At 41.8% G+C, this 26,689-nt stretch overlaps 1 protein-coding gene across 6 annotated transcripts in view; it reads right to left on the reverse strand.

Annotated features, from left to right (window-relative positions):
- The window catches only part of MTUS1 (microtubule associated scaffold protein 1), a 162,543-nt gene that overhangs the window by 36,650 nt on the left and 99,204 nt on the right, over window positions 1-26,689 (reverse strand). For 5 of the 6 annotated variants that reach the window (XM_074992859.1, XM_074992860.1, XM_074992861.1 and 2 more), the window contains one exon: window positions 8,818-9,035. In XM_074992859.1, the coding sequence (XP_074848960.1) occupies window positions 8,818-9,035 (218 nt within the window). Of the gene's footprint in view, window positions 1-8,817; window positions 9,036-13,861; window positions 14,407-26,689 lie in introns of those variants that run through there. The other variant, XM_074992862.1, reaches the window with a different exon arrangement.

Raw genomic sequence — 26,689 nt, forward strand, 5'->3', positions numbered from 1 at the left:
TGGGCGACACCAGCTCTCGCAAGAGCAGTTTACACTTGCAAGGGAGAGAAACAATAAGTTTCGACTACTGGACATTCCTTTTATTAGGGTAAATATTTTCCCACCTAGGATGTTGGTGTGTGTGCGCATCACGTTATTTAGTAGGGGCTAAGAGCCATGTCTGTCACAGCTTCTCTGTCTGCTGTGAGCCTAATCATTGTATATGTTCCCAGAGGCACATTGTAGCAGCACACCTGTGCTTTCTCACAGCTTCAAAGGCTGTGCTGGAATTTACGTTAAGTGCCCTGTTGTTTTGGCTCCCTTGTTTTCCCAGCAATGCTGGTCTGAGAGGGGGGCTGGCTGTCTGGCTACACTGACTCAAATCGATTTTCTCTCATAGTGCAGATGCAGCCTAATTGACTAGTTACCACTCCAGATCAAGCCTTTGAGTCATCATGGATAAGTCTCTGAAAATACCTTCTGAGCCGGATGACTGAGGTCCAGGATTGGCTGACCTGGGCCCTCAGCAAAATGAAACACATTCTCATTGGAAGGTTCCTGTTCAGGAACGGGGAGGTGTGGAGGGGTGGTGAGTGTTACCGAGAGCACTGTAACTTCTCTAGACCCTGTCCAGCACTCAGTCTCGGGTGGGGGTGGGAGGAAGAGAGACACTGAACTCGGCCTGATGGATCAGAGATCACATTAAACTTGCTGCATGGGCAGCACTAATGCCAAATGGTACTACTGTGGCAGGCCTCCTCCTTGCAGCCAGATGGCACTGGCTGTCTGAAATAAGAATATGGCGGTTGGTGCTACTGACCAGGTTGGAACCCAAAAACAGTGGCTCATTTTGGAGGTCAGCACATAAATTCCTAATGCCTAAGGGAGCCCTAGAGTCTGAGCACCTTCATCACCTCGTGTCTTCTCCTGTGAAAGAAGGAGCAGCCTTCAGATGGTAAAACATTTGTTGTCTGAAGCTCACTAGCAAAACCTACTGAAACCAGCCAGGAGGAGTGCCTGATGGCGATTGCCAACCGTAGCTGTGGCATTCAGGGACAAGTGTAGTGCAGTGCTAGTTACCCAACATCCTTTCACAAGAATCATCTGGAACTCCTCCCTGAAGTCCTGTCTAGCTTGTTAGTAAATTGTTGCAACATACTCCTCTTGATGCAATAGTATTTTGCTAGGACAGCCTGACTATTGCAGATCCCCATCAGGAGGTGCTGCTGTACATTATGCTTTTTGGTCAGCAAGTCAAGGCATTTAACCTCCTTGTCCTTCGGGGTCCACTTCTGGTGGTCTGAATTATTTCTTGCATTAGCTGCTGTCACCACCTGGGACACAAGCCCTGGATGGGAACAGAACTGTTCATGTCCCATCACTAGGACTGGTCTGCTTATTTTGACATTGGTACCACAAATGCTGACATTCTGCTAGAGGATCCCTGCAAGTTTCAGAAGTCCTTAATTGACCAGGATCATCAGTAGTGAGGCATGTTGCAAATGTAAAATACCCAGGAGTTTGCAGCACGTCATGCACCTACTCTGTAGGGAGGCAGAGCAAGAGCAGTGCTGGGGTCTACGACTTCCCACATGTGCACAATTTCCCCAACTCCGGGAAAGAAACTTTGAGATCTTACTACAACCTGGCCTGGAGAGTTTGCTGCTAGAGATGGAGCCCAAGCTCCTGCCTGCACGCTGGAAGAGCATCTGCTTTAAAGGGCCATAGCCTGCCCTGCTTGCCTACTAACACTGTGATGCCCAAAGGTGCCCTCATCATCGCCCTTGCAGCCAGGGGGCAGAACCAGCTGCCTGCATACAACCCCAATCTCCAAGCAGCCTCTTCAAGGTAGGAGGTGAAGATGCTGAAGTTCACGGGTACAGCTGTGAGCTCCTGCTCCATGCAGTTTACTGGGAGGAGTGTCTCATAACATCTTGTTGCGAGTTACAAATAACCTCCATTCCCCATGGGCCCATAACTTGAAGGTTCTATTGTAGCTACTTAAGGTACAGGTGAAGTTGATCTAAGATGATTTACTCTCACATGTACCACATTGGCAGAGAATTGTGAAGGGTGACTCCATTCTGACCCCTTGAATTGCACGAGGAAGTGAAGAAGGATGCATTCAAAACACCCTGAAGAATACTGCTGCCCAAAAAATTCTGATGCATGCACACTGGATGTGCACTCACCCGCAGGGGAGTAAGTATACAGACTTACACTTGAAAAATAGCAGCTTTGCCTTGTAAAGCATTGAGATGTGTGGGTAACAAGTGTTCAGAATTTAATACAGTGTTGGCTATTAACAGGCACATGTATCTTAAGGAGAAAAGTGTTAGAATGTTTTCAAATCAGCAACGGGAAAAAAGCACAATAGAACCCCGAGATACATGCACTCAAGTTGTATGACTCCTGGGTTAATGCAACTGAGTGGCAGGGAGCTGGTGCCTGAATCCAGGCTGCCTGCCACTCAGGGGAGCTGGGAAACTGACCAGCGAGTGACAGGCAGCCAGAAGGCAGCACCCCATCACTTGAAGGAGCAGGGAAACTGACCAGGTGCTGTGAAAATGCTTCTTTTGGGACAGCAGTCTGATTTGTGGCTGCTGCCCCTGACAGGAGCGCCGAGAGTCAGGCTGCCACACAACAGGAGTGGTTTCATGGCTCCTGCCAGGGGCAGCAGCCTGACTCTTGGCTGCCCGCCACTCCCAGGAGACAGGAAACTGACCAGCAGTGCTGCACTGGTCAGTTTCCTTGCTCCCCTAAGTTATGCAAAATTTTACTTACATAGGGTTGCACAAGAATGCAACCTCTGTGTAAGTCAAGGGTCTACTGTAAGTGTGAATACTTAGAGATCCATGTCCCAACATTAAGTGCATGAGGAGGGATGGGGGGTGGGTGGGTGGGTGTGTGTGGGTGTGTGTGTGTGCGCGCACGCAGATATGAGTGCGCACACGAGTCTGCTAAAAGGTGACCAGAGCACAAGTGTGAAAAAATAAACCATTGCAAGAATTTCCAAAGGGTTGTGCTAGCTTCTCCTCCTCTGAATTTTATCATTAAAATTGCCTTTTTCTACAGGATATGCTCTAGGAATTGTTTTGGGGGAAGTTATGACATCCTATATAATGCAGGCCATCTACCAGAAGACCACAAATGGAACCTATCAAACTGAGTAAAGAGTTACTTATTTCAATTGAGTGACTCAAGTATACTTTCATTAATATAGCAAGCACTTAAATGATTTTTTTAATGTTGTGTAAATGGTGATCTTCATTTTACCGCTAAAAAGGAAAAGCCTGACAAGTGAGACTTGTTGTCAAATTGCAGTTCCCTACTCCTAAAAACCAAAAGGAAATGTTAAACATTAGAAACTACAGGCAGGTATAAAACTGAGGTTTGTTTACCAGCAAATCATTCTTACAACACAAACATCCAAATCTGCTCAGCAAAAGGTCACTTCTGCAAATGGAATATAGCACCTGGCAAATTGCTAACGGCTAGATTGCAACCATCCTATTTTTAACTACAAGATGCACCCTTAGATGGTCACAGTTCACAGCATGGACTGCACCACCTTGATCCAAGCAGAGGCTCCTTTTATCAAAATAGCCCAGTTTCTGCTTCCTTTTATACACCTGTACCTCCACAAGTTGTCTTATTGCTTTCAATGAGGTAATATATCTAGGGCCAGGGTGGCAGAATTGGACCTCTTATAAATTTATGTCTCAATGTTTAGCCAGGAAAAAGTCATTTGAATCCTAAAGGAATTCCAAATAAAACTATTTGTAAAAATATACCAATTCTAAATGAAAGCTGTCTGACAAGCTTGCCTTGAAATAGCAATTATATCACCCTATTTAGGAGACAAAACTGATGGAATCAGCTGATATTCTACTGCAACAAAGTGCCATTTCACTAAAGTCACCATGCATTTCATTCCAAACACAGTAACAAATAGCAATGAAGGGTTAATAAATTGGAATAGAAAGACAACCTAGACTAACATTGTCATTGTGGTGAATCTCCAAAGGGCATAGAAGCAGAATTTTTTGATTTTTGCTTTAAGAAATCCATGACAGCCATCTTATCTACCCTTCTTCCAATGCAAAATTGAGGCACCACTAAAATACAATTGCCAGTTTTGTTTCCATAATCTTTTTTGGATTCACCACATTCTTCAGGGCACTAGGGAGTGAGGGCTTTTATGACCAAAAACCAACTTGTTAGAAGACACACTCTACCATGTGTCTCAGGAGTGTCCTTCCTCTGGCACAACCTTAAGTGTTTTTTAAGGGTGGCACTCACAACCTTCAGTTTTTGTTAATGGTTTTCCCCCACTATTGTTACAAGAAACATCTGTCAGGCAATCAGTGTTCATTTGCCTTTGGCTGATTAGTAAAAACACAGATTCCAGAATCTCAAAACTATAGTATTCATGTCTTCAGTATATACTCTGAAGTCTCTAATGGTTTAATGGCTTTATTAACAATTTCTGAATCATCACGTTTACACACTCCTTTGGTTTACAACAAACTGCATAGGTCTACTGAGGCAGGATTCCTAACCATAATTACACTTCAAAATAGATCTCCCTTAGCCTCTCTACACTACCAACTTATGTGAGTACACATAGGTTTTCCTTCTCCTTGAGCCACAACTCCTAGTATAGGCCATGCTGCATGCACAGGAAGGTTTCCCCATTAGCAAAGTTCTTCCACCTCCCTGGGAAGTAGAGTATCTAGACCAAAAAGAGTAGCTCTTCCATTGGCCTGGGCAGTGTTGTCACACTTAAAGGCACTACCATTGGTGCAACTGCAGTGCTCTGAGCCTTTACTCTGTATGAGAGCCTTCTTTCTCCTACTCCCCAACTACTCTGAATATGCCAGTTTTCAAATTTCAGATGAGATGTACAAAATTAATCGCCGATGTGTTATAATGAATAGGGGGCTTTAGGTTTTGCCTCCTGTAAGTGAAGAAAAGTCTAGTTGAATTTTTTAATCCATTTTTTTATATTATGGCTTAGCTGTCATACAGGTTTATCCTTCCTTCATCTCATCATGAATCTGCATCTTGGTTTAAGACACAAGGTTAACTCAAAAAAAAAAATCACAATTTTGGTAGGAATTTCTATAAAATGTCTTAGTATTTTCCATCCAAGACTTCTAAGTCTTAGGGGTTGAAAAACTTTAAGGCTTATCCAAGTAACTGGAACTCAACATATTCTGACACAGAAGCCCCTTTTATCAGTACTTTTCACAGGCAACTCTACTAGAGCCCTGTTAGAAGGTAACCTCCCATGCCTTGAGATCACCCTGCAGACCCAGTACATTAGAAGGCCACCTCCATTACCTAACTCAGTCATAAAGTTTCATTGTGTTTAAATCTATTTGAGCTAGCTATTCCATCTGGCACAGTTGATGTAATTTAAAAAAAAATTAGATTTAAGACTGTCAAAGTTTGCATAAGAATATAGCTTTTTAGTCAGTGAGCCACAGCGTTAGAATTACAGACACAGGCTTAAAGAAATTTCAACTCATCTGCTTCCAATGGCTGCTTATGGGAGCTGAATTTCCTGAGTCATAGCCTGCCTCATGAGCCATGCTGGGGGGAACAACGGCCGATCGATAATATAGCCATGCTCAGTAGGAGACATGCCATACTCCGAAAAAAACAACACAATCTCTAATCCTCAGATTTTTGAAATTCTAGCAATTGCCAATCATAGAAAACTAACTTGAGAATGTCATCAGTTGCACACAGAATTAAGTGCTCAGTCAGGAAATGCCAGACCTGTGTATGACTGCTTATGGACTGATGACTCGTTTCCACTTCTGTTGTAAAAGCCACACACTCACTTTATCTTATGCTTATATTGCTTCTCATAATTGTCTCTCCTACTCCAGAGTCTGACACAATGGTATCTGCTTCTTTGTTGACGTGACCTCTGCAGTTTAGCTTATCATCCTCTCAACCACATAGGTTACAAGCCGCAAAATCTCCTGGACTATGTCACTAGGATGCAGCTCATTGTAAGCCATTCCTGGTCATGGGAATCAAGATTCCAGTCCTGTTCTTGGCAATGTCAGAGGACGGACATCAATGTCTGCTCCTCAACCAACATTTCTCTATGCTAGTGGTTCTCAGATTTTTACATTGGTAACCCCTTTCACACTGAGTGCGTGCGACCACCCCAGTCAACATATAAATTAAAACATTTTTTAACACTATAGTAAATACAGGAGGCAAGGCAGGGTTTGAGGATGGAGGCCGATAGCCAGTGACACCCCCCATGCACTAACTCTGCAACCCCTTGTTGTTTGACAGTCACTGCTCTAAAGTTGTTCTGCTTGCTACTCAAAGGCCATATCTACACTAGCCCAAATCTTCAAAATGGCCATGCCAATTGCAAACTTGAAAGGAAAAATTTCAGTTTGCTTCAGACTCGTTCTGACGTTCAACAGAAGAAGCAGTTTTACAGCTAATGGCAAAATTAATGGTGCTGGCAGACAGAGTCAACATATTTGACTAAAACAATGGATTGTGATGCTGCATGTCAAACCCATATTAAGAGTAAGTACAGAAGTCGTCTAGCAATATTGTGGAAAATGGGGTGTTAATAGCCTTTGAAGAAACAATGCTTAAGGATTGGACTTCATTTCTGAAGCTGCAAGAAGGACCTGGATCTAGCAACATACATGGTGTCAGGAATTTTAGTTTGAAAAAAACAAACAAGAATCAGAGGGATCATCAACTGTTAGACTTGAGGTACAAAAGTTATGCAATATATTTAGGTAAAATATTAGACAGTAATTTTCATCTTGCATGAGAAGAACATTAGCCAATTTATTAAAAATCACCACTCTATGAAATCATTAAACATATATTTGAAAAATTCAATTAAGGAACAGCTAGACATTTAGCTTAGAATATTGCAGAATATCACGTGTTTGTAATTGAGGTCACATTGCAATAATTGAGGCATATATCAGCTTAGCTGTTGATAACGACATGAAATTAACTTTTCCCCCTTGGTAGGAAAAACCATCTATTAAAAAGTTATTCAACTTGTTTTTGTTAACACAGCAGTATAGCAACCTAACTACTATTGCCAAATTTAGGCTAATTAGAGCAAACAAAATATACTTTTAAATGTATTTCATTGTAGACATTTAAGGTTTCCCTGCCCTAATTCTACTCTAAATACCAGTGAATTGGTTTTCTAAACTCTGCTGCTGAGCCAGTTAATAGATGACCAGTTAACATTTTCAAGTTTGGGTTCCAAACCTGTTTTTGTGCCATAAATGCAGCTACCGCAGGGTACCACTTTTCAGGTTACTGGGAGGTGAACCACTACCACCTGCTCACAGAAGGAAGGAGCCCTGCCTATGCCCTTTAAGGGAAACACTCCCCAGCAACCAACTAATAGCAACACAGGTGTTCCCTCCCAGTGGAGACTGGCAATTCACCTCCTTCCCCACCCTGACACACACACACACACACACACACACACACTCTCTCTCTCCTCTCCCCCCCACCCCCCGTAAGGAGTCCAGTCCCTTATTACCTGGGCACCCCAATGGATGCCAGGTCATGGATTTCACCTCACTTCAGATATACTGGAGCACAAGCTTTCATGGCCACAGGCCCATGAAACCTTATGCTTCAATATATCTGTTAGTCTATAACATGCCACAGAACTTCTTGTGTTTGCAGAGAGACTAACATGACTACCCCTCTGATACTTGTCCAGTTCAACAGTATCCTTAGCATAAAACTTGGCTATAGTAAAACCAAACCGAAGCTTCTTTAACAGGAGGTAAAAATTCAAGCACCAACAAGCATAAATATTTGGATACAAAGTTATGGGTAGAAGAAAAACAAAATGCCATCCATAGCTTATATTTATTAACAATTTACTTTCCTGACTAATAAAATACTTCTCTCATTCCAAGATTAGCCTTTGCAGAGCTTGGCAAGTCCAGGGATCCACTTTTTAATCCAAGTTCTGGCCTCACTGAGTCTCTTCTCCTCTTATACAATTGCAGATTATTAGCCTAATTCAGGCATCCTCTATTCAGAGAGATTTACTGGGGTTTTTTTGTCCTTATAAACTCTGAACCCTGCATCTGGCCCAGACTGTAACCGCAAACTAGCTCATTTGACAGATGCCCACCGTTACCTGTCAGCCAGAGCAGGGTAATAAATGAGAAAGCCTAAATTTCTATGAAGGCCTCCCCGAGAGAAAGAGAGAGAGAGAGAGAATATACTATATCTATGTAGTTTAGAGATGAAACAAGGTGCTGGAGTGGACAAAATGAATGGTCCAGGAAAAGTGTTCCCACTCCTGCAAGGCTCCTGTGGGTACATCTAGCACAGTGCCCAGTTTGTCATGAAAACAGTACCCAGGCTCACACATTTTTCCCCACTTCTGACTGATGTGGTAAGGGTGCCAGAGCTCTGAACTGACAAGCCCAGAGGTGCCAGGGCGCAGCCTTGGCAAAATGTAAGCAATGATCTATACAGCAAAAAACCCTGTGGCAGTGAATGGGTAACAAGCTCATGCTGCTGGGCTAAGAACATCAGTGCAGACTCTCGGGCTTCGGCTGGAGCCCAGACTCCAGGATCCTCCACCCCCACCAGGTCTCCAAGCCCAGGCTGCAGCCAGAGCCCACACACCACTACTATTTTTGACTCAGCAGCATAACCGTGGCTCAGACTTGCCGGCCCCCTTTTCAGGTTTTTGCATAGATGTACTGCAGGAGCTAAATGAAGACTTTTATGTACTAACGGAACATTCAGAGGCCACATGCCGTACACCAAATTCAAGCAAAGACTTCTTACCTCAGACAGTAAGTGCTGAATCACAACCGTTAATGCTTCAAACTTCTGGCTACTGCTTGCCAAGAATTTCTTCAGACGCAGGATAACGTCACTTTGGTTCTCACATTTTGCTTTGTATTGTGCCAACTCACGTGCATTTTTTTCTGTTGTATGCACATCTGGAGAAGTTTGTGTTTGTATGCACGAACCTCTAGGACTCCTCTGCTTGTTTTTGTCAACTGGAATTTAAAAAAAAAATTAAAGTATTTTCTTTTGCAGTTTTACTAGCTACCAAAGTTGGAAAACAAAACGCACAAGAAAAACCATTTTAAGAACATTTTCTTAGCTACTTTGATCTATCTTAAGGGTTACTTTCTAACAGGATTCTGGTCTTGCAGGTAGGAATTGTACACCACCTTCAGATTTTTTATTAGCATAAAAGCCATATACAGCTGAAATTGCTCTTCTTGATTACTTTTACATTCACTGTGTTGCATTTTGGCCAACTCTTCATACTGCAATTTTCACAGAATGGAATTGGTTCTTTAGCTCTAAAGCTTATCCCCACCTTTGATTTTGTCTAGTGAATTGTCTAATTTTCATACCTTAGATGTCTCTCCATTTTCTAGGTTTTCAGGAAATGTGAAATTGTTGCACTCTAAGTTAAATATATCAAAGCATTCTCCCTACATCTGTTTGATCCGTTTCATACTTGGATTTCCACTGTCAGATTCCACTATCTTTAGTTCACATTTACCTCTATCAGCCAAAAGTCTTGGAGCACTTTCCCTAGTAGTAATTGCTTCTATCATGATCAAGTTGAAGTAACTTGCAATATACGTCAAGTTTCCAATATCCTATTATGCACATCTTGAGGATTATGTACCTTAATAGTCTAATGCTGCAAATTCAGATAATTCACACTAGATCATGTCACATCAGAAGAAACCAACGTTACTAAATTCAGCATTTGATTCTTACAACTTAGGTGCAAAAGGTTTCTCAACAGCAGTGTTTCTCAAACTTGGAGATCACAGAACACCAAATAACTTTATTTGTGTGGAACACCTATGAAAATTTTCTTTAAAAAAAATTGTCAGACCAAAAGCCAAACATACAGCAAAACCAAAATGAAGTAATTTAAATCAGGTGTCATGGCAATGAAGTAACATTGCATATGGTTTTAATAGCAGAAAATATACACCAACGTATGATATCAAAACAGTGTCAGATGCTCATGGAACACCTGTCAATTGCTCCCAGAACGTCAGAAATTCTTCAGTCTGGAAGGTCAGCAGTGTGTAGTTGTATAAGCAGGACCAGTCTCCCTTTAGTTCTCACAGGCTCTGAACAAATCCTATGGCAACCAAAATCTGTTTCAACATCTGTATTCCAAGGTAGTTTAATGAAAATATCAGGACAAATGACCCTGTAGTTTAACTATCAAGATTCACTGAATTTAAAGTTGAGAATACAAGGAAGACTGAATTTGGAGAGAAATTTGATAGAAGGAAAAAAAAAAATTTTTAAGCATGGTGACCAGTAATTTACTGACTCCTTCAAAACATTTGAAGGCCAGTGAAACCACATTGACGCAGTCAGTACATCTATATTCCCCAGCATATGACTAAAAGTGACTGGTTGGCCTAACGTATCAATACTGTGAGCCAGCTTGCGTGGCTTACCTTAGAGCAACCACCCAAACATTTGAAAGCAGAGTACACATTCAGGAAAACTAAAGCAATCGTGCCCCTTCCATTGACATGTGGTAAGTGCTTTCATAAGCAGGGATTCCCAACCTGCGGTTCAGGACCCAAACATGGGTTGTGGTTAGATTTGTTAAGGGTTGCCAGCAGCTTGGAGCTGCATGTGCCTCAAAGAAGCCATTTGCAGCTTCTTAATGCTGCCACATCCAGGAGCTCTCTCTATAAATAGAGAAGCAATTTATGCATTACAAAGACAGCTTCTCCACCTTTGATATGCATAACCATCCCAGGTAAGCCACTTAATAGACTCATGCAGTAAGTAATTTTTGCTCCCTTTCCACCCTTCCCCCACTTCTGTTCTATGTATCTGATTTATCAGTTTGCTTTTTTTTGTTTGTTGCTCTCCCCAGCCCATGTGTGACTCACTCGGCCCCCTGCAGCCCAAGTGTGACCCCCAATCCCCCCAGCATGACTCCCCCAGCCTCTCTGAACGTGGAGTTTAAACTGGGGAAGCAGGGGGAGAGCAGTTTGCGGATGAGGGTCTTTCCTCCACCACAAAAACACAGATCAACTATAATAATAGAACAATTATAATTAATGTAGCAATATTTTATTATTAGTGTATTTTCCCCTTTTCTATGAAATAAAGAACTATGAATCTATAAACATGAAGGTACAATTTTACATTCTTGCCTCCGGCACAAAATTAGCTAGTTACAGCACTGCTCACCCCATCCCTGCCCCTCGCCATTTCTGAATTGCCTTGGGTCACCAAGTCTTCCTGAATTGCCAAAATGGCTTCCCGTCCAGAAAAGGTTAGGAACCGCTGTTCTAAAGGTCATGTCTGAATTTCCCCCTGCCCCTACCCACTGGCCCTAACAGTCGTTGAGTTCTACTCATGCCTCCCACCCTTAGGAAGTACTCATGTAGACATGCCTAATGGCAAGAAAGAAGCAATGCACATAAAAAACATGCAACAGTGACCACTGAAAAGCCATTGGCATTTAAGTTAGCACTCCATTTAAAATGAGTGATCTAGTTTGCATTTTACGGTTGTTTCAATGTCTCAGAGCACGCAGGATGGCTTCTTCTGTTCATTTTTGGTCACCTTTCAAAAGGCTCTTCAAAATCATCACAACAGAAGTCTGTCCATAGATGATATGAAGTAGCATGCAAGAGGTGCACTGTCCCCTGGGTGCCTAAACCAAAATTTTAATTGCTGAATTGGATGCCCTCCCATGCCCCCTCGCTCTCTCTTAATGGCCCTCCCTGTGCCCCCTACCACTACAGGCACCAGTCACCTATGACCAAGTCTCTGTTTTACCAGCTAGTCTCTCTCATCACATGGGCACACACCCCTCTTTGCTTTGATAAATACTAGTAATGCACTGATGATAAAAATCAGTCACTTTAAAACTTAATAGCCTGAACCTAACCCATATCAATGGCTAAGTTGCCATTAAATGGCTTTTTCTATGAGATACATGATATGAGCTCATTGCCTTATTTGCCATTAAAAAAGAATTTCCAGTCTTACAAGTGGCACAAAGAGGGTGGAAGGAATTACCGTTTTGGAAGAAAGATTAAAGATACGGTCTCTTAGCTGAATTCAAACAAAGCTAAAGCAAATCACATGTGACACAGGATTTCAGCTATATCCACAGTCCCCACACTCAGCCAGACTGAGTTGATCACAAATCTATTAAAGCACTGGTCAAACTGTAGCGTTCAAGCTGTCAAATTGTTTCCCTAGTCACTTGATACAAATCTCTCTCCAAGCTCACTCTGAGGACTTGCTTCAACTCACTGAATGTAGATCATTCCAGTGCAAAGGCATTTCTTTAAACACTTCAATTACATAAGGGTCATTGTACTGAAGCAGCCTGAATGTTCAGGTTTCTCTGCAAGCACCAACCCTCAGCAATGGTGCGAGATGCCTCTACAGAGAGAGATCAAATAGCTCTTCCTTTGTTTCGTTATGACCTCAGGACAGGTCATCTTTATTTGTTCCTCTTATGAAGAGGAAGGTTCATAAGACCCAGCCCAGAGCTGTACAGAAAGATCTAAACCTCTAAAAACAGAGAAAGCTTGATCACACTTGCATTGAAACACTGGTATATAGAAGTGTGAAGACATGAAAGAACATTATCTTAGATTCCTGTTAAGGATCTTGTCAGGTACCAAAATGAGGATTAAGATAGGCCAACTCATTCATTAAGATTAATTCAGTGAGCAACTCATACAGGATATCAGTCTCCTGATCACAGGCTATTCTGCTTAATCATGTCCCCAAAATCCCTTCTTGTTAAACCTAATTTACACAGTTTTATAAATGTGTCATCCCCTGAGCCTACTGCTGTTGCACCCAACTTCTTATAAGTAAACACTGCAGACTATTCCGGATCTCTCAAGCAGCATAATCAGTCATCCTCATAATTACATAGGCTACTGTATTCATCTGTCAATATACAAGGAAGTAGGTATTTTAATAAACTGTACCCACCTGGTCAATGCATATTGGCTAGAGTGCCAAATACCCTGCAACACTACTCAACTGAAAACTCTTCCTAGCCTCAGGTCTACCCTGTGTCAGTGACCAGAACATGAGTGGTTGTGCCCAGTAATCACCATTAGAGTTGGTAGTTAGAAACCAAAGCCAAACGGGCAGAACCCTATTACATGTAGTGCCCCATCACAGGAGGAAGCATAACGGCCAAGGAAAGAACAAGAGGTATTGTAGTCATAGGCAAATACTCTGAGCATCCACTGCCCTGCTGCAGGTGAGTATAGGAGCCTGTCTGCTGACTTATCTAAACAAGAGATGTAGCACATCAGCCTGTACACTGCCAACCAGCAACTTAGGTTGCCTGGAGAGTCACATAGCTGCAGACTGATTCCTGACACCAGATGCTCTGGGGCACTCAGGCTTCCGTGATTTATTACTGTCTGAATTCTGCCTGTGGCCTTTTCAAAATATTTGTGATGTAGCCTTAACCTTACCTAGGAGTACCTGGTAATGTCCTTTTACCATAAACTGAGGTTAAATTTCTTTATAAAGTGATTGTTTTTTAAAAAATATGGGAGAATTGCTAAGAAGTTTCCAAGAGGCAGCAGCATTAGTCTGTTTCAGCAAAAAACACAAGGAGTCCTGTGTCATCTTGAAGACTAAAAAAAAAAAGTTAGGGCATGAACTTTTCTGAGCCGCAGCTCACTTCATCAGATGCATGAAGTAAAAGAAAGATGTCAGGAATATATGGGGGCTAAATAAGGAAGTATTGAAGCAGAAACACATAATTCTCTCGCCTCCAAGGTGGTAAATAGGGGGCCAGGACAGGCATTAGCCTGAAGCTTTTTCTTACCCCAAGCCATGTTCTTTTCATTCTCCTTCACCCAACCGCTAGCTTCTAGAGTGGTTTGGGCACCCACTTTCTCAGCCAAGCATTCACTGGGGTCTTCAAATTCTTGCTTCTGATACTCTCTTTTAGCAAGATCCAGGCTGGTCAAAGCTTTCTGACTTTTTTCCATTTTCTGGAAAACTTCAACAACATTGGTCAACTTGCCGCTAATTTCTTGAATCAGATATACCAGGTCAGCCTGGGCATTTAACTGAACATCCATTTCTTTCCTTACTCGCTGAATTTCTTCAAATACAGTTTTTAATTCCAACTGGCTAGTTTTAATCTCCGCTTTGATGTCATCTTTTGTCTGTTGCTGGTGCCTCTGTGCATCTGGAATTGTTCCAATTTCTTTCTGAGATACTTCTATGCCATTTCTTAATTCCTTTTGGCCAGCTTTCATTGCCACCTGGCTAGCTTTAATTTCTGTCATCATTCCAGCTTAACTCTCCATCTCTCAGCCAGCAGAGCCACAGATGTCTTTCTGGATGTTTTACTCCACAGTGATGACAGCTGTCACAGGTTCCAAGACATCAGGAATGTTTGCACACCAGCAGCAAGTTACCACTAATATAGAGAAGGAAGCATCTTACTTCAGGTTACAGTCAGTCATTTGGCTCAATATACTACTAGATAAAAACACAGAACGCTTCAGAGTGCCACAGAATAGCTCAGTCCCAAATTTCAACAAGAGCATGCAAGTATAACAGCTGCATGATTTTGCCACACCCAACCTATTAAATCCTTTGCTATCATGCACGTATGTGGAAAGTCACTCCAAGTCACTCCCAACAGTAACTCGTTCCAGGCGTCAGTCAAAAGCAGCAGTGGGAGTTATTGCCAATACGTTTGGCTTCTTTGCAACATAAGAGGTGTCCATATAAGCTCAAAAACCCTCCCTCTTCATGGGAAGGGCTCAAATTAATGCTTTTAACTGCACATCAGAGTTTCATATCCCTTATTTCTCCATTAGCAACCTCAGTACTATGCTGAACAGTGTGGTTCTGATGCATCCATCTGGTGATGTTCCCGTTAGATGTTAATAAACCCACCAGTGCCTCTGCTACAAACAGCACAACAACCAGTGACAGTCCAGGGGCAATACAAGATCACCATATACTTGCTCACCCCTGAGTTAGTATTTTCCATCAGGCCCCACTTTTCATCTCTACAATTAGCAGCCCCCTCCCCAACCTGTCCAATGTAATCCAAACCAATGGAAATTTCAGTTACGTTCATATGGGAAAAAAAACTTTTTGCACATGTAATAAAATAAGTTTGTAGAATGTAAAAGTCTTTGCGAACTGATATATAAATGCGAACACACATACATAAAAACAGTGACATGTCAACATTTAAATGAGATGGCCAAGCCTGAAACTCAGCTGCTTGTGCTGTGTTCCCCCCTTATGACGTGTGATGCCCCACACCAAGGGGGCCCACCCCTCACTTTGCTCATCCCTATTAACCCATAACGGAGAATTGGTTTGTCTCAGTCCAGTTGAGAGCGCCAAGGCACAGTGGCCAAGCAGCTCACGGAATAACTGTCCTATGCTCTTCTGTGGCTTTTAGAGGTCTTCATTCATTAGGCCTAGCATCACTTGGAGAGAGTTAACTTACATCTAAAAAGCTGTCTTGTGTCTAACTACAGACCTCAGCATAATTCCAGATAAGTATAAGTATATCTGCAGGCAGTTTGATACCAAATCGCCCAATCATCTGGATACAGCATGAGAGCACTCTCACCACACACTGATTCTGAAACCCTAGACACAAGGTTCATGTCGGAGTTGATACTAAAGGGGGCAGAGGCTCCAGGAAAAAGGTGGAATGGGAGCTGCAGTTGGGACCAAACACGCTCTGGGAATGCAGAAACTCTGCACTTTGCAAGCTCAGCCACACTTGGGCAGCCATTTCTCTACCTGCATAGGATTGTTGAAATTGCATCATAGTTCAAAGACAGTTCTAGTCATCAGTTGCCAGAACCCTGGTGTTGAGGAAAATCAGTGAACTGAAAGGGGTTAAAATGGAGAACATATGAACCCACGTTTAGCACTGCCAGAGCCTCCAGCACCCCTGCAAGTGTCTATGAGAACATACAAGTGGGGTTACTAGGTCAGACCGATGACCAATCTAGCTCAGTATTCTGTCTCTGACAATGGCCAAATCACACAAGAGGTCGATGGCACCTATTAATGCCTTGAAGTATAACAGTCGCCATCCCCACCCCCACCTGCCAATCCTCTGCCAATGACCTGAGAACTTTGTAAGCTTGAAAACTTCTCACCAACAGAAGCTGGTCCATAATATTGCTTCACCTTTCCTCAGCTCTGTACTCCCAATAGTTTTTAAAAAGTTGACCCTCTGAATGACTCTTTAACCAGAGAGAGAGCTGCATTAGTCTGTATTCTAAAAAACAAACCAAAAGTCATGTAGCACTTAAAGAACAACAAAATTTGTTAGGTGATGAGCCTTCAGGGGGGCAGACTCCCTCCCCCTTCAGTTCCTTGTGTCTGATCTATTAGTTTTTATTTCATTGCAATTTTTTTTGGACCTCTGTGCTATATAACTGTCAGTCTGTACTGGAAATGCTACAGATCTGAGTTGGTCTCGTAAGAATTTCCACTAGAAGATCTACTCCTCCAAACAAGTCAAATGTATATGTGTTTGGGAAAGTGGATTCTTGAGCAGGTTTTCTATTATCTTCTGCGACAAATGCCATAGCCTCCATTGACAGGAGCGGAGAAATTTCCTTGAGGATGCTTTGGCACCGAGAGAAGTGACTGTTGGGATGGCTGTTTTCATACAGTTTCTGCAACAGCAGGGGAATTCCATTCCATTTAGCTGGTTTATCCCTTTCTTTTGACAAGGCTTCTGTGATCTGCGCCCCCCGGGTCAGGCCCCAGCCGCTGAGCTGCACGTGCCGGAGCTGGGCCAGGATGTTGGCCGCCCCCCACCAAGCTCCGCGCCAGCTGCCCCCATGGCCGCCACTGCCACTCGCTCTTGCGCGGAGAGAAACACATCTGAAGAAGTGGGTCTGTCCCATGAAAGCTCATCACCTAATAAATTACTCTGTTAGTCTTTAAAGTGCTACATGACTGTTGGTTTGTTTCTTTAGCCAGATAAAGAATAATACTGAGGGGAAAGAGGTGCATATCAAATTCCTGCAGCAGACCTAAATGATCACGGAGAGCCTCAAGTACAAAGGAGGGGTAGGGAAGACTTGCAATAAATCCCTCAAACAGAGAACAAAGGGAAAGTGACACACAGGGATCATATAGAGTAAACTGGACAAATACAAGAGGCCTCCAGTAAATGTAATAAGTTCCACAAAATTTGCAACGATAGGTTTGCCAGGTGCCTGTTTTCCCAACAGAACATCCAGTTGAAAGGGTGCATTTTTTGTTCTGAAGTACTGATTTGACACCAGGTACTGTTATTGGTGGAAAAGAGGACTCACCATCTGTAAGCATCACTGCCAGAGAGAGAGAGAGAGAGAGAGAGAGCGCGAGTGAGCGAGCGGTGTATGTATGAGGTGGGGAGGGAGGGAGTCAACTGCGTAGAACCCCTAGGTCACCACCACCCCATAACCACGCTCTCTCAGCCAGGGCTACATCCTACCCACATTTCACAGGCAGGCTGTCAGGTCCCAGCACAGCTCTTCAACTTACAGGTATGTTCGGGGGTGGGGGGGGGGGAAATGGTGGGAAAGTGAGTAAGGAAATGGGAGGGAAGGCAGCATCTAAAATTCTCATTTTAAGCAACTGGAGCATTTGCAACCCTATACAAAAGGTGGTGACACTTTCCCCTCCCCAGTTTAGTGTTTTGAATTACTTCGCCAGTTAGAGTGCAGGATTATGTAATTACGACTACAAAAACAGCTTTCACAATATCACTAGCTCCTGCAATTGTTTGAAAAGTATAGTAACTAGTTAGAAGTTATTTACATTGAAGAATTACCTCACCTTCAAAGTGGTATTAAAAAATATAAAAACAGGACAAGAGGATACAAATGCAAGATCTAATGGCTAGATTTCTTCTATAGTCTGAGAGAACTCAAAGCTACAAACACCCTTTCACGAGAGCGTACCACTGGTGAGGTTAAGTAGACTGCCTTTTTCTGTCTGATTGATAGAAAAACAGAAATCAAGCTTTATGATGTTATCAGGTACAGTAGGGAAAGAGAGGGAACTTAGTGGAATCTAAATATGATTATATTATATATTTAAGTTATACGCCTAAAAGGGAAGTTGACTACTTGGTGCAGCTTTGGGTAACAGTGTACGCTCAAATGACAGGGTTTACCTCACAGGCAAGCTTGTTAGAAAACAGGCTGCATACATGGTTTTCTTTTATTGTAAACCACAGAGTATTAAGGCTAATATTCATAATCAAGTATATGCATGGTATGGAGTTAGCGAAATATAGGCATCTGTGTTGAAAGAGGCAGTAAACCCTCCCACCCCCTCAAGAAAAAAAAAAACCAAAAACCTATGTTTATAAGACCACCACAAGAGAATAATTTTGTTTGAGACGAGTCTGTACATTAGGCACAGACAAGCCCCTCCATTGTTATTAAAACAATAAGAAATGGATGATTTACATTGCTGTCCCAGCCCATGGGAGAAAAACTTGTGAAGTGACTTTGAATTGTATAATGGATTGTTAAAACAAGTTGAGAAAGCATAAAAAGCAAAGAAGATCTTTACTTAAGTTACAAAAACTTCACAAATGGACATTTAAGCAGAGGACTGGAGAAACAAATGCAGGCAAGTATGACTGCAGCTTTGGCTAACAGACGTACTTCAGACAGTCCTATAGAAAATGACTCGTAGAGGTAAGTTGTTGGCTGGAACAAACCAGCTCAAGTTGAAGGTATGTACCCAGACATTTATACCAACAGCTATGCCCTAACCGGTCTTACAGAAAGTGGTTTGACAAGATGTGTTACACAAATAGACAGGAAAATTTCACCCTCAGTTGCAAGGACTGAAAGATGATACCTTGGTTCCTGACTAGATGGTGAAAAAAGCACCACTTACTTTGACTGGACATTTTGAATCATCAACAGTATGAATTACCATCTATTTGGTCCACAGCGGCACCTCCGAGAACAGGAGCCAAGCTGGACTACCCAGCAGAAGCGGAGATAAAAGCAACTTGTCAGCACAAAACTTCCTGAAAAACTTAAGACATCTGGAAGGGAGAAGCCAGAGGCTCTGATCTATCTGACAACATCCAGTACCTATTTCAGTCAGGTTCTTTTACTTGTGTCTATTTTTCAGTAGTTTGGGTTACTCACTAATGCGCTGGGGGGGTGTGGTGGGGAAGGATTATAACAGCACCTATCCTTTGCTCCATCTATGTTTGCAGAGCCCACTCTTGCTCACTCTGTACATTACCCATCACCAGATCTTTGCTCAGCTGTCAGCTTTCACAGCAAGAGCTGAATCACCCGCTCACATTTCAAGATTTACTTTGAGAATATTACTGGTTTATGAAATATTCCAGCATGGCTAATAGCCACGCCCAGATTAGCCCAGATAACAAAGGCTAATGAGGTATTAAGATCAAGCAGGAAGTCATGAGTTTGTGTTTTGTGTTTACAGATACTGTATATAAATTTTGAAAATGTTTTGACATATCATAAAATGTACACATAGTGACTAAATATTTTGAACAAGTTTTCCAATATTTATGGTACTTGTATAGAAACCCTAAATATTCTCTGCTTTTAGGTAAATAGAACAGACCATCCATAGGTCTATAATTCTAGAGATACAAGAACAATCACCATGGGAAGAAGATTCCAGGAAAGTATTAAAAATACCATTTTGACATTAACAACAAAAATAAAGAACTGAGGAGTAGTTCTAGGTGGGCAAATCTTCAATAGATGTAGTTACTGCTGTTTGATATCAAGTTTAATCACACAGAGGCTACATCTACACTGGCCCAAATCTTCAAAATGGCCATGCAAATGGCCATTTCCAAGATTACTAATGAGGCACTGAAATACATATTCAGCGCCTCATTAGCATGCCAGCAGCCACAGCTCTTCGAAATTGCCACTTTTCACTTCCACGCAGCTCCTTTTCCTACTGATAGGAATAAGGGGATTTCGAAGTTGGCGGGGTCCTTTCAAAAAGGAGCCCCGTCTGGAGAAGCTGTGTGGCAGCGAAAAGCAGCAATTTTGAAGAGTCGGGGCCGCCAGCATGATAATGAGGCACCGAATAAGTATTTCAGTACCTCATTAGTAATCTTCAACATGGCCATTTGTATAACTAATACAATTACTTACCTTAAAACCTTTTTTAAAAATACTATTAAGCATAAGTCTGCGTGGTATTCCGTTAGCTTTCTGCACCATACCTATCTCAAATAACCCACGTGCTACCTCAGAAAGGAAACAAGGCAGTCAGGACAGGCTATGGATTTTATATTGTACTACACCTACTTCAAAAACCAAGTTCTAGAGCTATGACAGCTAGAACTGAAATTGATTCTGGCTGTTACATGTCTAGAATGGACTTCTCAAATAAAGTACTATCATAGTGAGGACCAGGCTATGTCTACACTAGGAAATAGTCAAATTTATTAAAGTCAACTTTATACCACTCGATTTTTAGGACGTCGCTGGGGAGCGTTCACACATTTTGAAAGTAGACTGTGTCCCCGTTACCTTTGCTAAGTTCGACTGTGTCAGCAGTGCATTATGGGTTCCTATCCTAGAGCTCCTGCACCCCCATTGCATTCTGTTATGGGGGGAAAAAAAAAAAAAAACACGCTGCAAGTGGTTGTGTGTGTCTAGTATCATCCCAGAGTACACTGCCCTCACTCCCCGCTCCAGTTATAAACAACCTGCCAAATGCATTTTCACTCCACTTTTCTACAGCCTGCCCCTGGCACATGCTGTTACAAGGCTAGCAGGCCTGTCCTGAGAGTTGTAAAATGTAGAAATAAAAATCTGAAAAGTTTCAATTTAGAGCGATTAGAAAGATTTTTGGTATTGTGGAAATACTTCCACAATAGTGTTATTTTGATTCTTTTCATTTTGATCTAGCAGCTGAGTGATTGTGGTGATGGGAGGGGGGTTGAGCCAGAGATCCCCACAGCTGCATTAGGACCCCTTAAAAATCAACCTAATTATATTTGTAGTGAAGACAGGTACATTATAAAACTGACCTAACTCACTTAAAACCAAAAATTTATACTCTAGCATAGATAGACCTACAGAGGTACCTGACAACTAAATTAAACTAGATTGAAAGGTTTTCAGTCTTTAAAAGGACACATAATATGGGATGAAATGTTGTCTAGACATGTCATAAATCTGCTTTTGAGGTTTTTAAATGAAAGTTTATGGTATGAAATGTATTATTTGCTCACAAGAGTAAAAAAAAAAAATCCAGCATCTACTCTTCAGCTGCAAAACAACACACCCACACCCCTCTGTTTAAAGTATGGGAGGAGAAAGGATGAATTTACTCTTAACTCATGTCAGCCTGGAATTAGAATCCCTCAGCTATATTGACACAGGGAAGGTATGGCTGTGTACACAGAGTTCTGTTTTCAAGAGAAGACAGTTATTATGAGATTTGAAATGGCTATGGAGGAAAATAGAACAAGCGCTGCAAATTTCTTCCACAGAAGCTGATTTTTAACTGTGAGGGAGAGACAACTTGTGGTTTGTGGAACTGCACGGCCACAATGACTTTTTAGACCTGTGATTCAATAATTGTAGGGCTATGTCTTCATGCTTTAGATTACACTCCAGAGTTCACACTGACAGCGTGGAGAAGAATTTGCCATACTACGGAGAGAAACAATACCTACCACCAATTCATGCAAAACTTCACTGGCTTACATTATAGAGATAAAATTGTGAGAGTGCTCTACAACTGCATGCAGTTCAAGAGAGCGCGCTACACAGTATTTTCAACGCTTGCCAAATGAGGAAAGTCATTCTGGACACATGCTTGTAAACAACTGAAGGTGTCAGGGAGAAAGTGAGTAAGTGAAGATGTCAAGTAAAGCCTAGGGAGGTTGTACAAATCGCCATAACTGGAGATTTAAGGTCAGGTCAGACAAACTACTGTTCAGGATAGGCAGATAATGCTTACTCCTGCCTGAGTGCAGGTAGATGGACTGGAATGGGCTCTCAAGAGCCTTTCTGGTCCTGGATTCTGTAGAAGGGCTAATCAGAAACAGATGTTAAATTAAATTTAAATTAAATATTTAAAATTAAACCTTCCTACCAAAGACACAAAAACCAGATTTTAAGACCCACTAGATAATGCATATTAATTGATTTTCATACTTTTCTCCCCTTCATGTGTTAGTCAAGTAGCCATGAACCACTGACAAAATAGATATATGAAGGAGTATATCTGGGTCGAGACAGGATTCACTTCCAAATAAAGTGCAGGCTGGGAAAAGTTCAGCCAGAGAATCTGAATTTTCCTCAGTGAGACATCTGAACAGAATTTAAGCTATTAGGTCTTGCACTAATTTACTGGGAAGTACTTTTTCCAACATGACCAACGTTTCGTTAAAGGATCTGCAAATAATGAGCCTCGGGATTTATCCACTCAATTTAACCATACAGCCACAAAGTACCTGGGATGATCAAAGGACACTGAGCCCAAGTACCACCCCAAAGCACTACTAAAACCAGCCACTGTTGGTTATTTTGTTTAAAATCCTTTAAAACTATCAGCTATTTAACTCACACTAGTGTAGTTAGGTAGTGTTGAATTACAGAAACAAAAGCTTTTGGGCTTAAATTTGAATCTTGAAAGATATAGGACAAACTGGAAGCTGCGGCACTACATAGATCAAGAATTTGAGTAGTCTCAAGATAGCTGAACCATATTTTAAGCCACCGTATTAGGTGGTGCCAGGACTGTGCCCTGATTTGTTTGGCACTAGTTTATGAGACACAGTACATTCAGCGGTAAGACTATGGCTACATAAATGAAAGTCAATTCTAGAAAGGTTCCGTCAAAAGCTAAGCAGCAGTTTCCACATTTGTAAGTAAAAATGTGAGACTACACTGGAGAGTTACAAGTAAACAATTTAAAAAAATCCTCCAAATAAGTTGATGTTCTGCCTCATTTGTCAGGACTGGGAGCTTCAATCCCACATGTTCTCCCTGATATAGTTTGCTGCAATTTTAGGATACAAAACCATTTTCTAATAGTCTCTCTCTTGTTTGTACCCCAGGCCCCTTGCTTAGTACTTCAGGAACATGTCAGGAGTAAATTGCCAGGGTATATAGTCTACAACAGATCTGCTTAGCCTATAGCTTAAAACTAACATTTTTGAACACTTAACAGTAAGAATACAGGCATGATAAAACTTTTGGGCTGGAAATAAGTCAGGTATAGCAAATGGAGTTTCTCCCAATAAGGCGGCAATTGGTTGCAGAACCTCAGTTTTTAAAGTCTGAAGACTTTGTAACCCTGAGATGTTAATATTATTTCAAAGTTATTTGTATTGAAAGAACATCTGAAGGCTCCAATTGTTAATTCCACTGGTCAGAACTAGATTGAAGTAAGGGAATGTCAAAGTCGGGCGTTTAAATTTCGAAGCTGCCCCCATCTACTCTGTTCATCTGCAATTCGAAGTCTGCACTTTGAAATTCATGCAGCCTCCATTATGCTAATGAGGTGCCTAATGTACATGTTAGCAGTTCATTAGCCTGCTTACAATTGCCTCATTACCATGCCTCTGATGGGAGGTAGCATGTATAGAAGCAGCCTAGGTGAGGATTGGAGGGAAACACAGATTGCAAGAAATGAGCTTCTGTACTCTACTCTAAATGGATTACTAACAGACCTAGCAAGTAATCCATGGCAAAAAAGAATCTCCTGCACCTTTTTTGTTCGTATTGTTAGACATACTTGTTGATGGGTATTTTGAAATACATTATTAAAAGAATTGAAACTGGTGTGACAAAATACGCAGAATTTTAGAACATTTTAAAACTAGTATGCAGAATTTTAAATTTTTTGGCCCTGCATTTAATTTTTGGTGTAGAATTCAACCAGCAATTTGTCTTTCAGTTTACAGCTCCAGCCCTCAGCAAAGCCCTCCACGGGCCTTCAGCATCTGGGGACTACTCCTCTCACTCTCTCCCCCAGCCAGCGGAAGGAAGCCTTCTCTCATATCTCTTCCAGCTCCCTGTGTGTTTGACCTGAGTGATCCCTAAATGCATGCTGTCAGATAGATCTGGGGAGCACAAGAAAAACGGTCATAGATAGCTAGGGAGCAGGGACTATGCCAAACTAATTTCAGCAACAGCAGATGGAAGGAGAAGGGAAGAAACCTGTGCTGCTTGAGCCTCATTAACTCTCCTACCCACCACCCCAAGTGCAGCAGGGGAGTAAACCTTGTGCAACTATCTGACTGCTGTTGTCTAGGACATGCACCACCATCGCTACTGTGCCTCTTCATAAACAGTTGCTATTATTCCAAAGTTTGTCTGGATACTCATATGCTCTCTCCCACCCCCACAAATATCTCAATTACATAAAATTGCATTTTCTTTAAACTTGATTTAAATAGCTAATATCCATACTCACCCGGGGCAAGCCTATCTTCTACCCTATTTTGTGATTCTAACATCATGAAGGGTTCGTGTCAAAACAAGTTGACTACTTGGGTCACTACTATACAGGGAGATGTACAGCTATTCCCTTCTTATGTTTCACATATTGAAACCCCCAGCTTCCTTGCTGTAGTTATCCTTATGCAACATAGTATTAAACATGTGAAAACTGCTTGTACTCAGTTAAAAAAAAACAGACCCTTTAAAAGAAAATCAAGGTGTGTGGCTCATAAATGTTGATAATGGTAATACTCAGAACAGCAAAAGAAAGCCACACATTTATACTTTGTCCACCTTGGGTGTATGCTCACAATTAAGAAGGAGATGGACTTAACTGCCGTGTTAATCAATGACGTAGTGTAGCTTGTGACCAGCATTTTATATGGGACTAGAACAATCCTGCTGGAAGCATTTTTCTATTGGAAACATTCCTAGTATCTCATCTTCATTCTTTTCAATATTTGAACTGGTAAATCTAAAATTAACTTGTTTTACTTCCAGTAATAGACTAGACAGAGGTTTTAAAAATATTTTTCTGATGCTGGCAATAAATCAAAACAGAAAAAGGGGTGAACTTAAAATTCCTACATAACTTAAGATGACAGAAGATGCAGTTAGTAGTAAAATGTGAGAATCACAACTTGTTTTCTCCTACATAAGCCTTCAACAAAACTTAGCTAAACTGTTCCAACAGAATTAGAGACCTGGTAGTGCAGAATTTCGCTGTATAGCAAATCAGATGCTGCTGCTTTCTTATTTCCTCTCTAACAAATGAGATCATCCCATTTCGCCAGATTTTACTTTCAGAAAAGTAATTCAGAGTGTTCACACGAGTACTTTCTGAACACTGTTTTTACTTATGTTTATGACCAAAGTGGCATGTGACGATGGCAACAACCCAGCCACTGAAGACTGAAAAGGAGTTCAAAATTAAGGGGCCTGTCGTAAAAGCAGGATGGAAGATGAAACACACACTTTGACACTCTTGTTTTACCAGTGTCAGATGTCATTTGATGAGCTGCTGCTACCAATAGAAGGTTCATAAATAGCAATGGTAATTAAACTCCTCAGACAGATGAACCAGGTTATTTAAGGTGAGTTACTCCTATCTTTGAGAATGTTCAGATTGCTAATTCGAGCAGGAGGCTTAACCTTTTTAGATTTAAAAATACATTGTACTCCTGTTTTTCATTAGGCCACATACTAGCCCCTCCAACACCAGAATTAGTGTATACATGCTGTGCTGGGTCAAAAATTGTGGAGCTCATGGAAAGGTTGCAGATAGTCCCACAAAGTAACACAAACTGACAGAAAGATGGAAGCTGAGACCCATGTTGCCAAGGCAACTGCCTAGATTTAGCCTCCATTTTTCCTTCATGGAGTGAAGTAAAACGCAGTTATAGGATTTTGGCAAGAAATTCTTCGAGGACACAGTAGCCCATCCAGCAGGGCAGCCAGTCACTGCAGGCGCTGGGGCAAGGTGTGTGGGTGAAGATGTCTCCATGCACCCTGGAAAAAGCAGGGCCTTTGGCAGAAGGAGCAGGGTTGGGGGAGGCAGCCCTTAGTGCTCTTTGGCCCAGATCACATCCTCCTCCCAAAACCCTCAGAGCCATGTAGAGGTCACAGTGTGGTGCTCCAACAGCAATTTAAGGAGGCCCAGGACATCAACCACCATCACTGCAGTAATAGTGCTGGCCAGAGGCCCCAGCGCTTTTGAGTCACCGGATCACAGAGCAACTGCCCCCATTGCTGTCTCCCTGGCCATTGGCCTGAGTCCATTCTAAACGACACGACTTCTCTGGTGAGAGAAGGAAGGCAGGAAGAATTTGGATCTGTGACTTTAGGGTCCTCATCTGTATCACAAATTCAAAATGTAAAGCTCTCTTTAAAAAGTTTCTCTAATATTTTTTCCCCCGAGAATTTCATTGAAATGGCATCAAAAGCCTTACTAATGAAATAAAATAAAACCATACCTACTGCTCCCCATCGCCACTAGGCCTATGTGACTAAGACCATCCCAAGGCCAGAAGGGACACACTGAAATTTAGCTGGCTTAAGAATATTTCAATTCCTTGGTGTCACATAATATCTCGCTGGAAAATACACTGGCAAACAAACACTAAAATAGATGTATTAATATTTTTTGGAGTTATGGATCTCTTGTATTTTAAAGTCTGCGT

Source organism: Carettochelys insculpta, chromosome 4 (assembly GCF_033958435.1).
Source record: "Carettochelys insculpta isolate YL-2023 chromosome 4, ASM3395843v1, whole genome shotgun sequence".
NCBI classification, from domain to species: Eukaryota; Metazoa; Chordata; order Testudines; family Carettochelyidae; genus Carettochelys; species Carettochelys insculpta.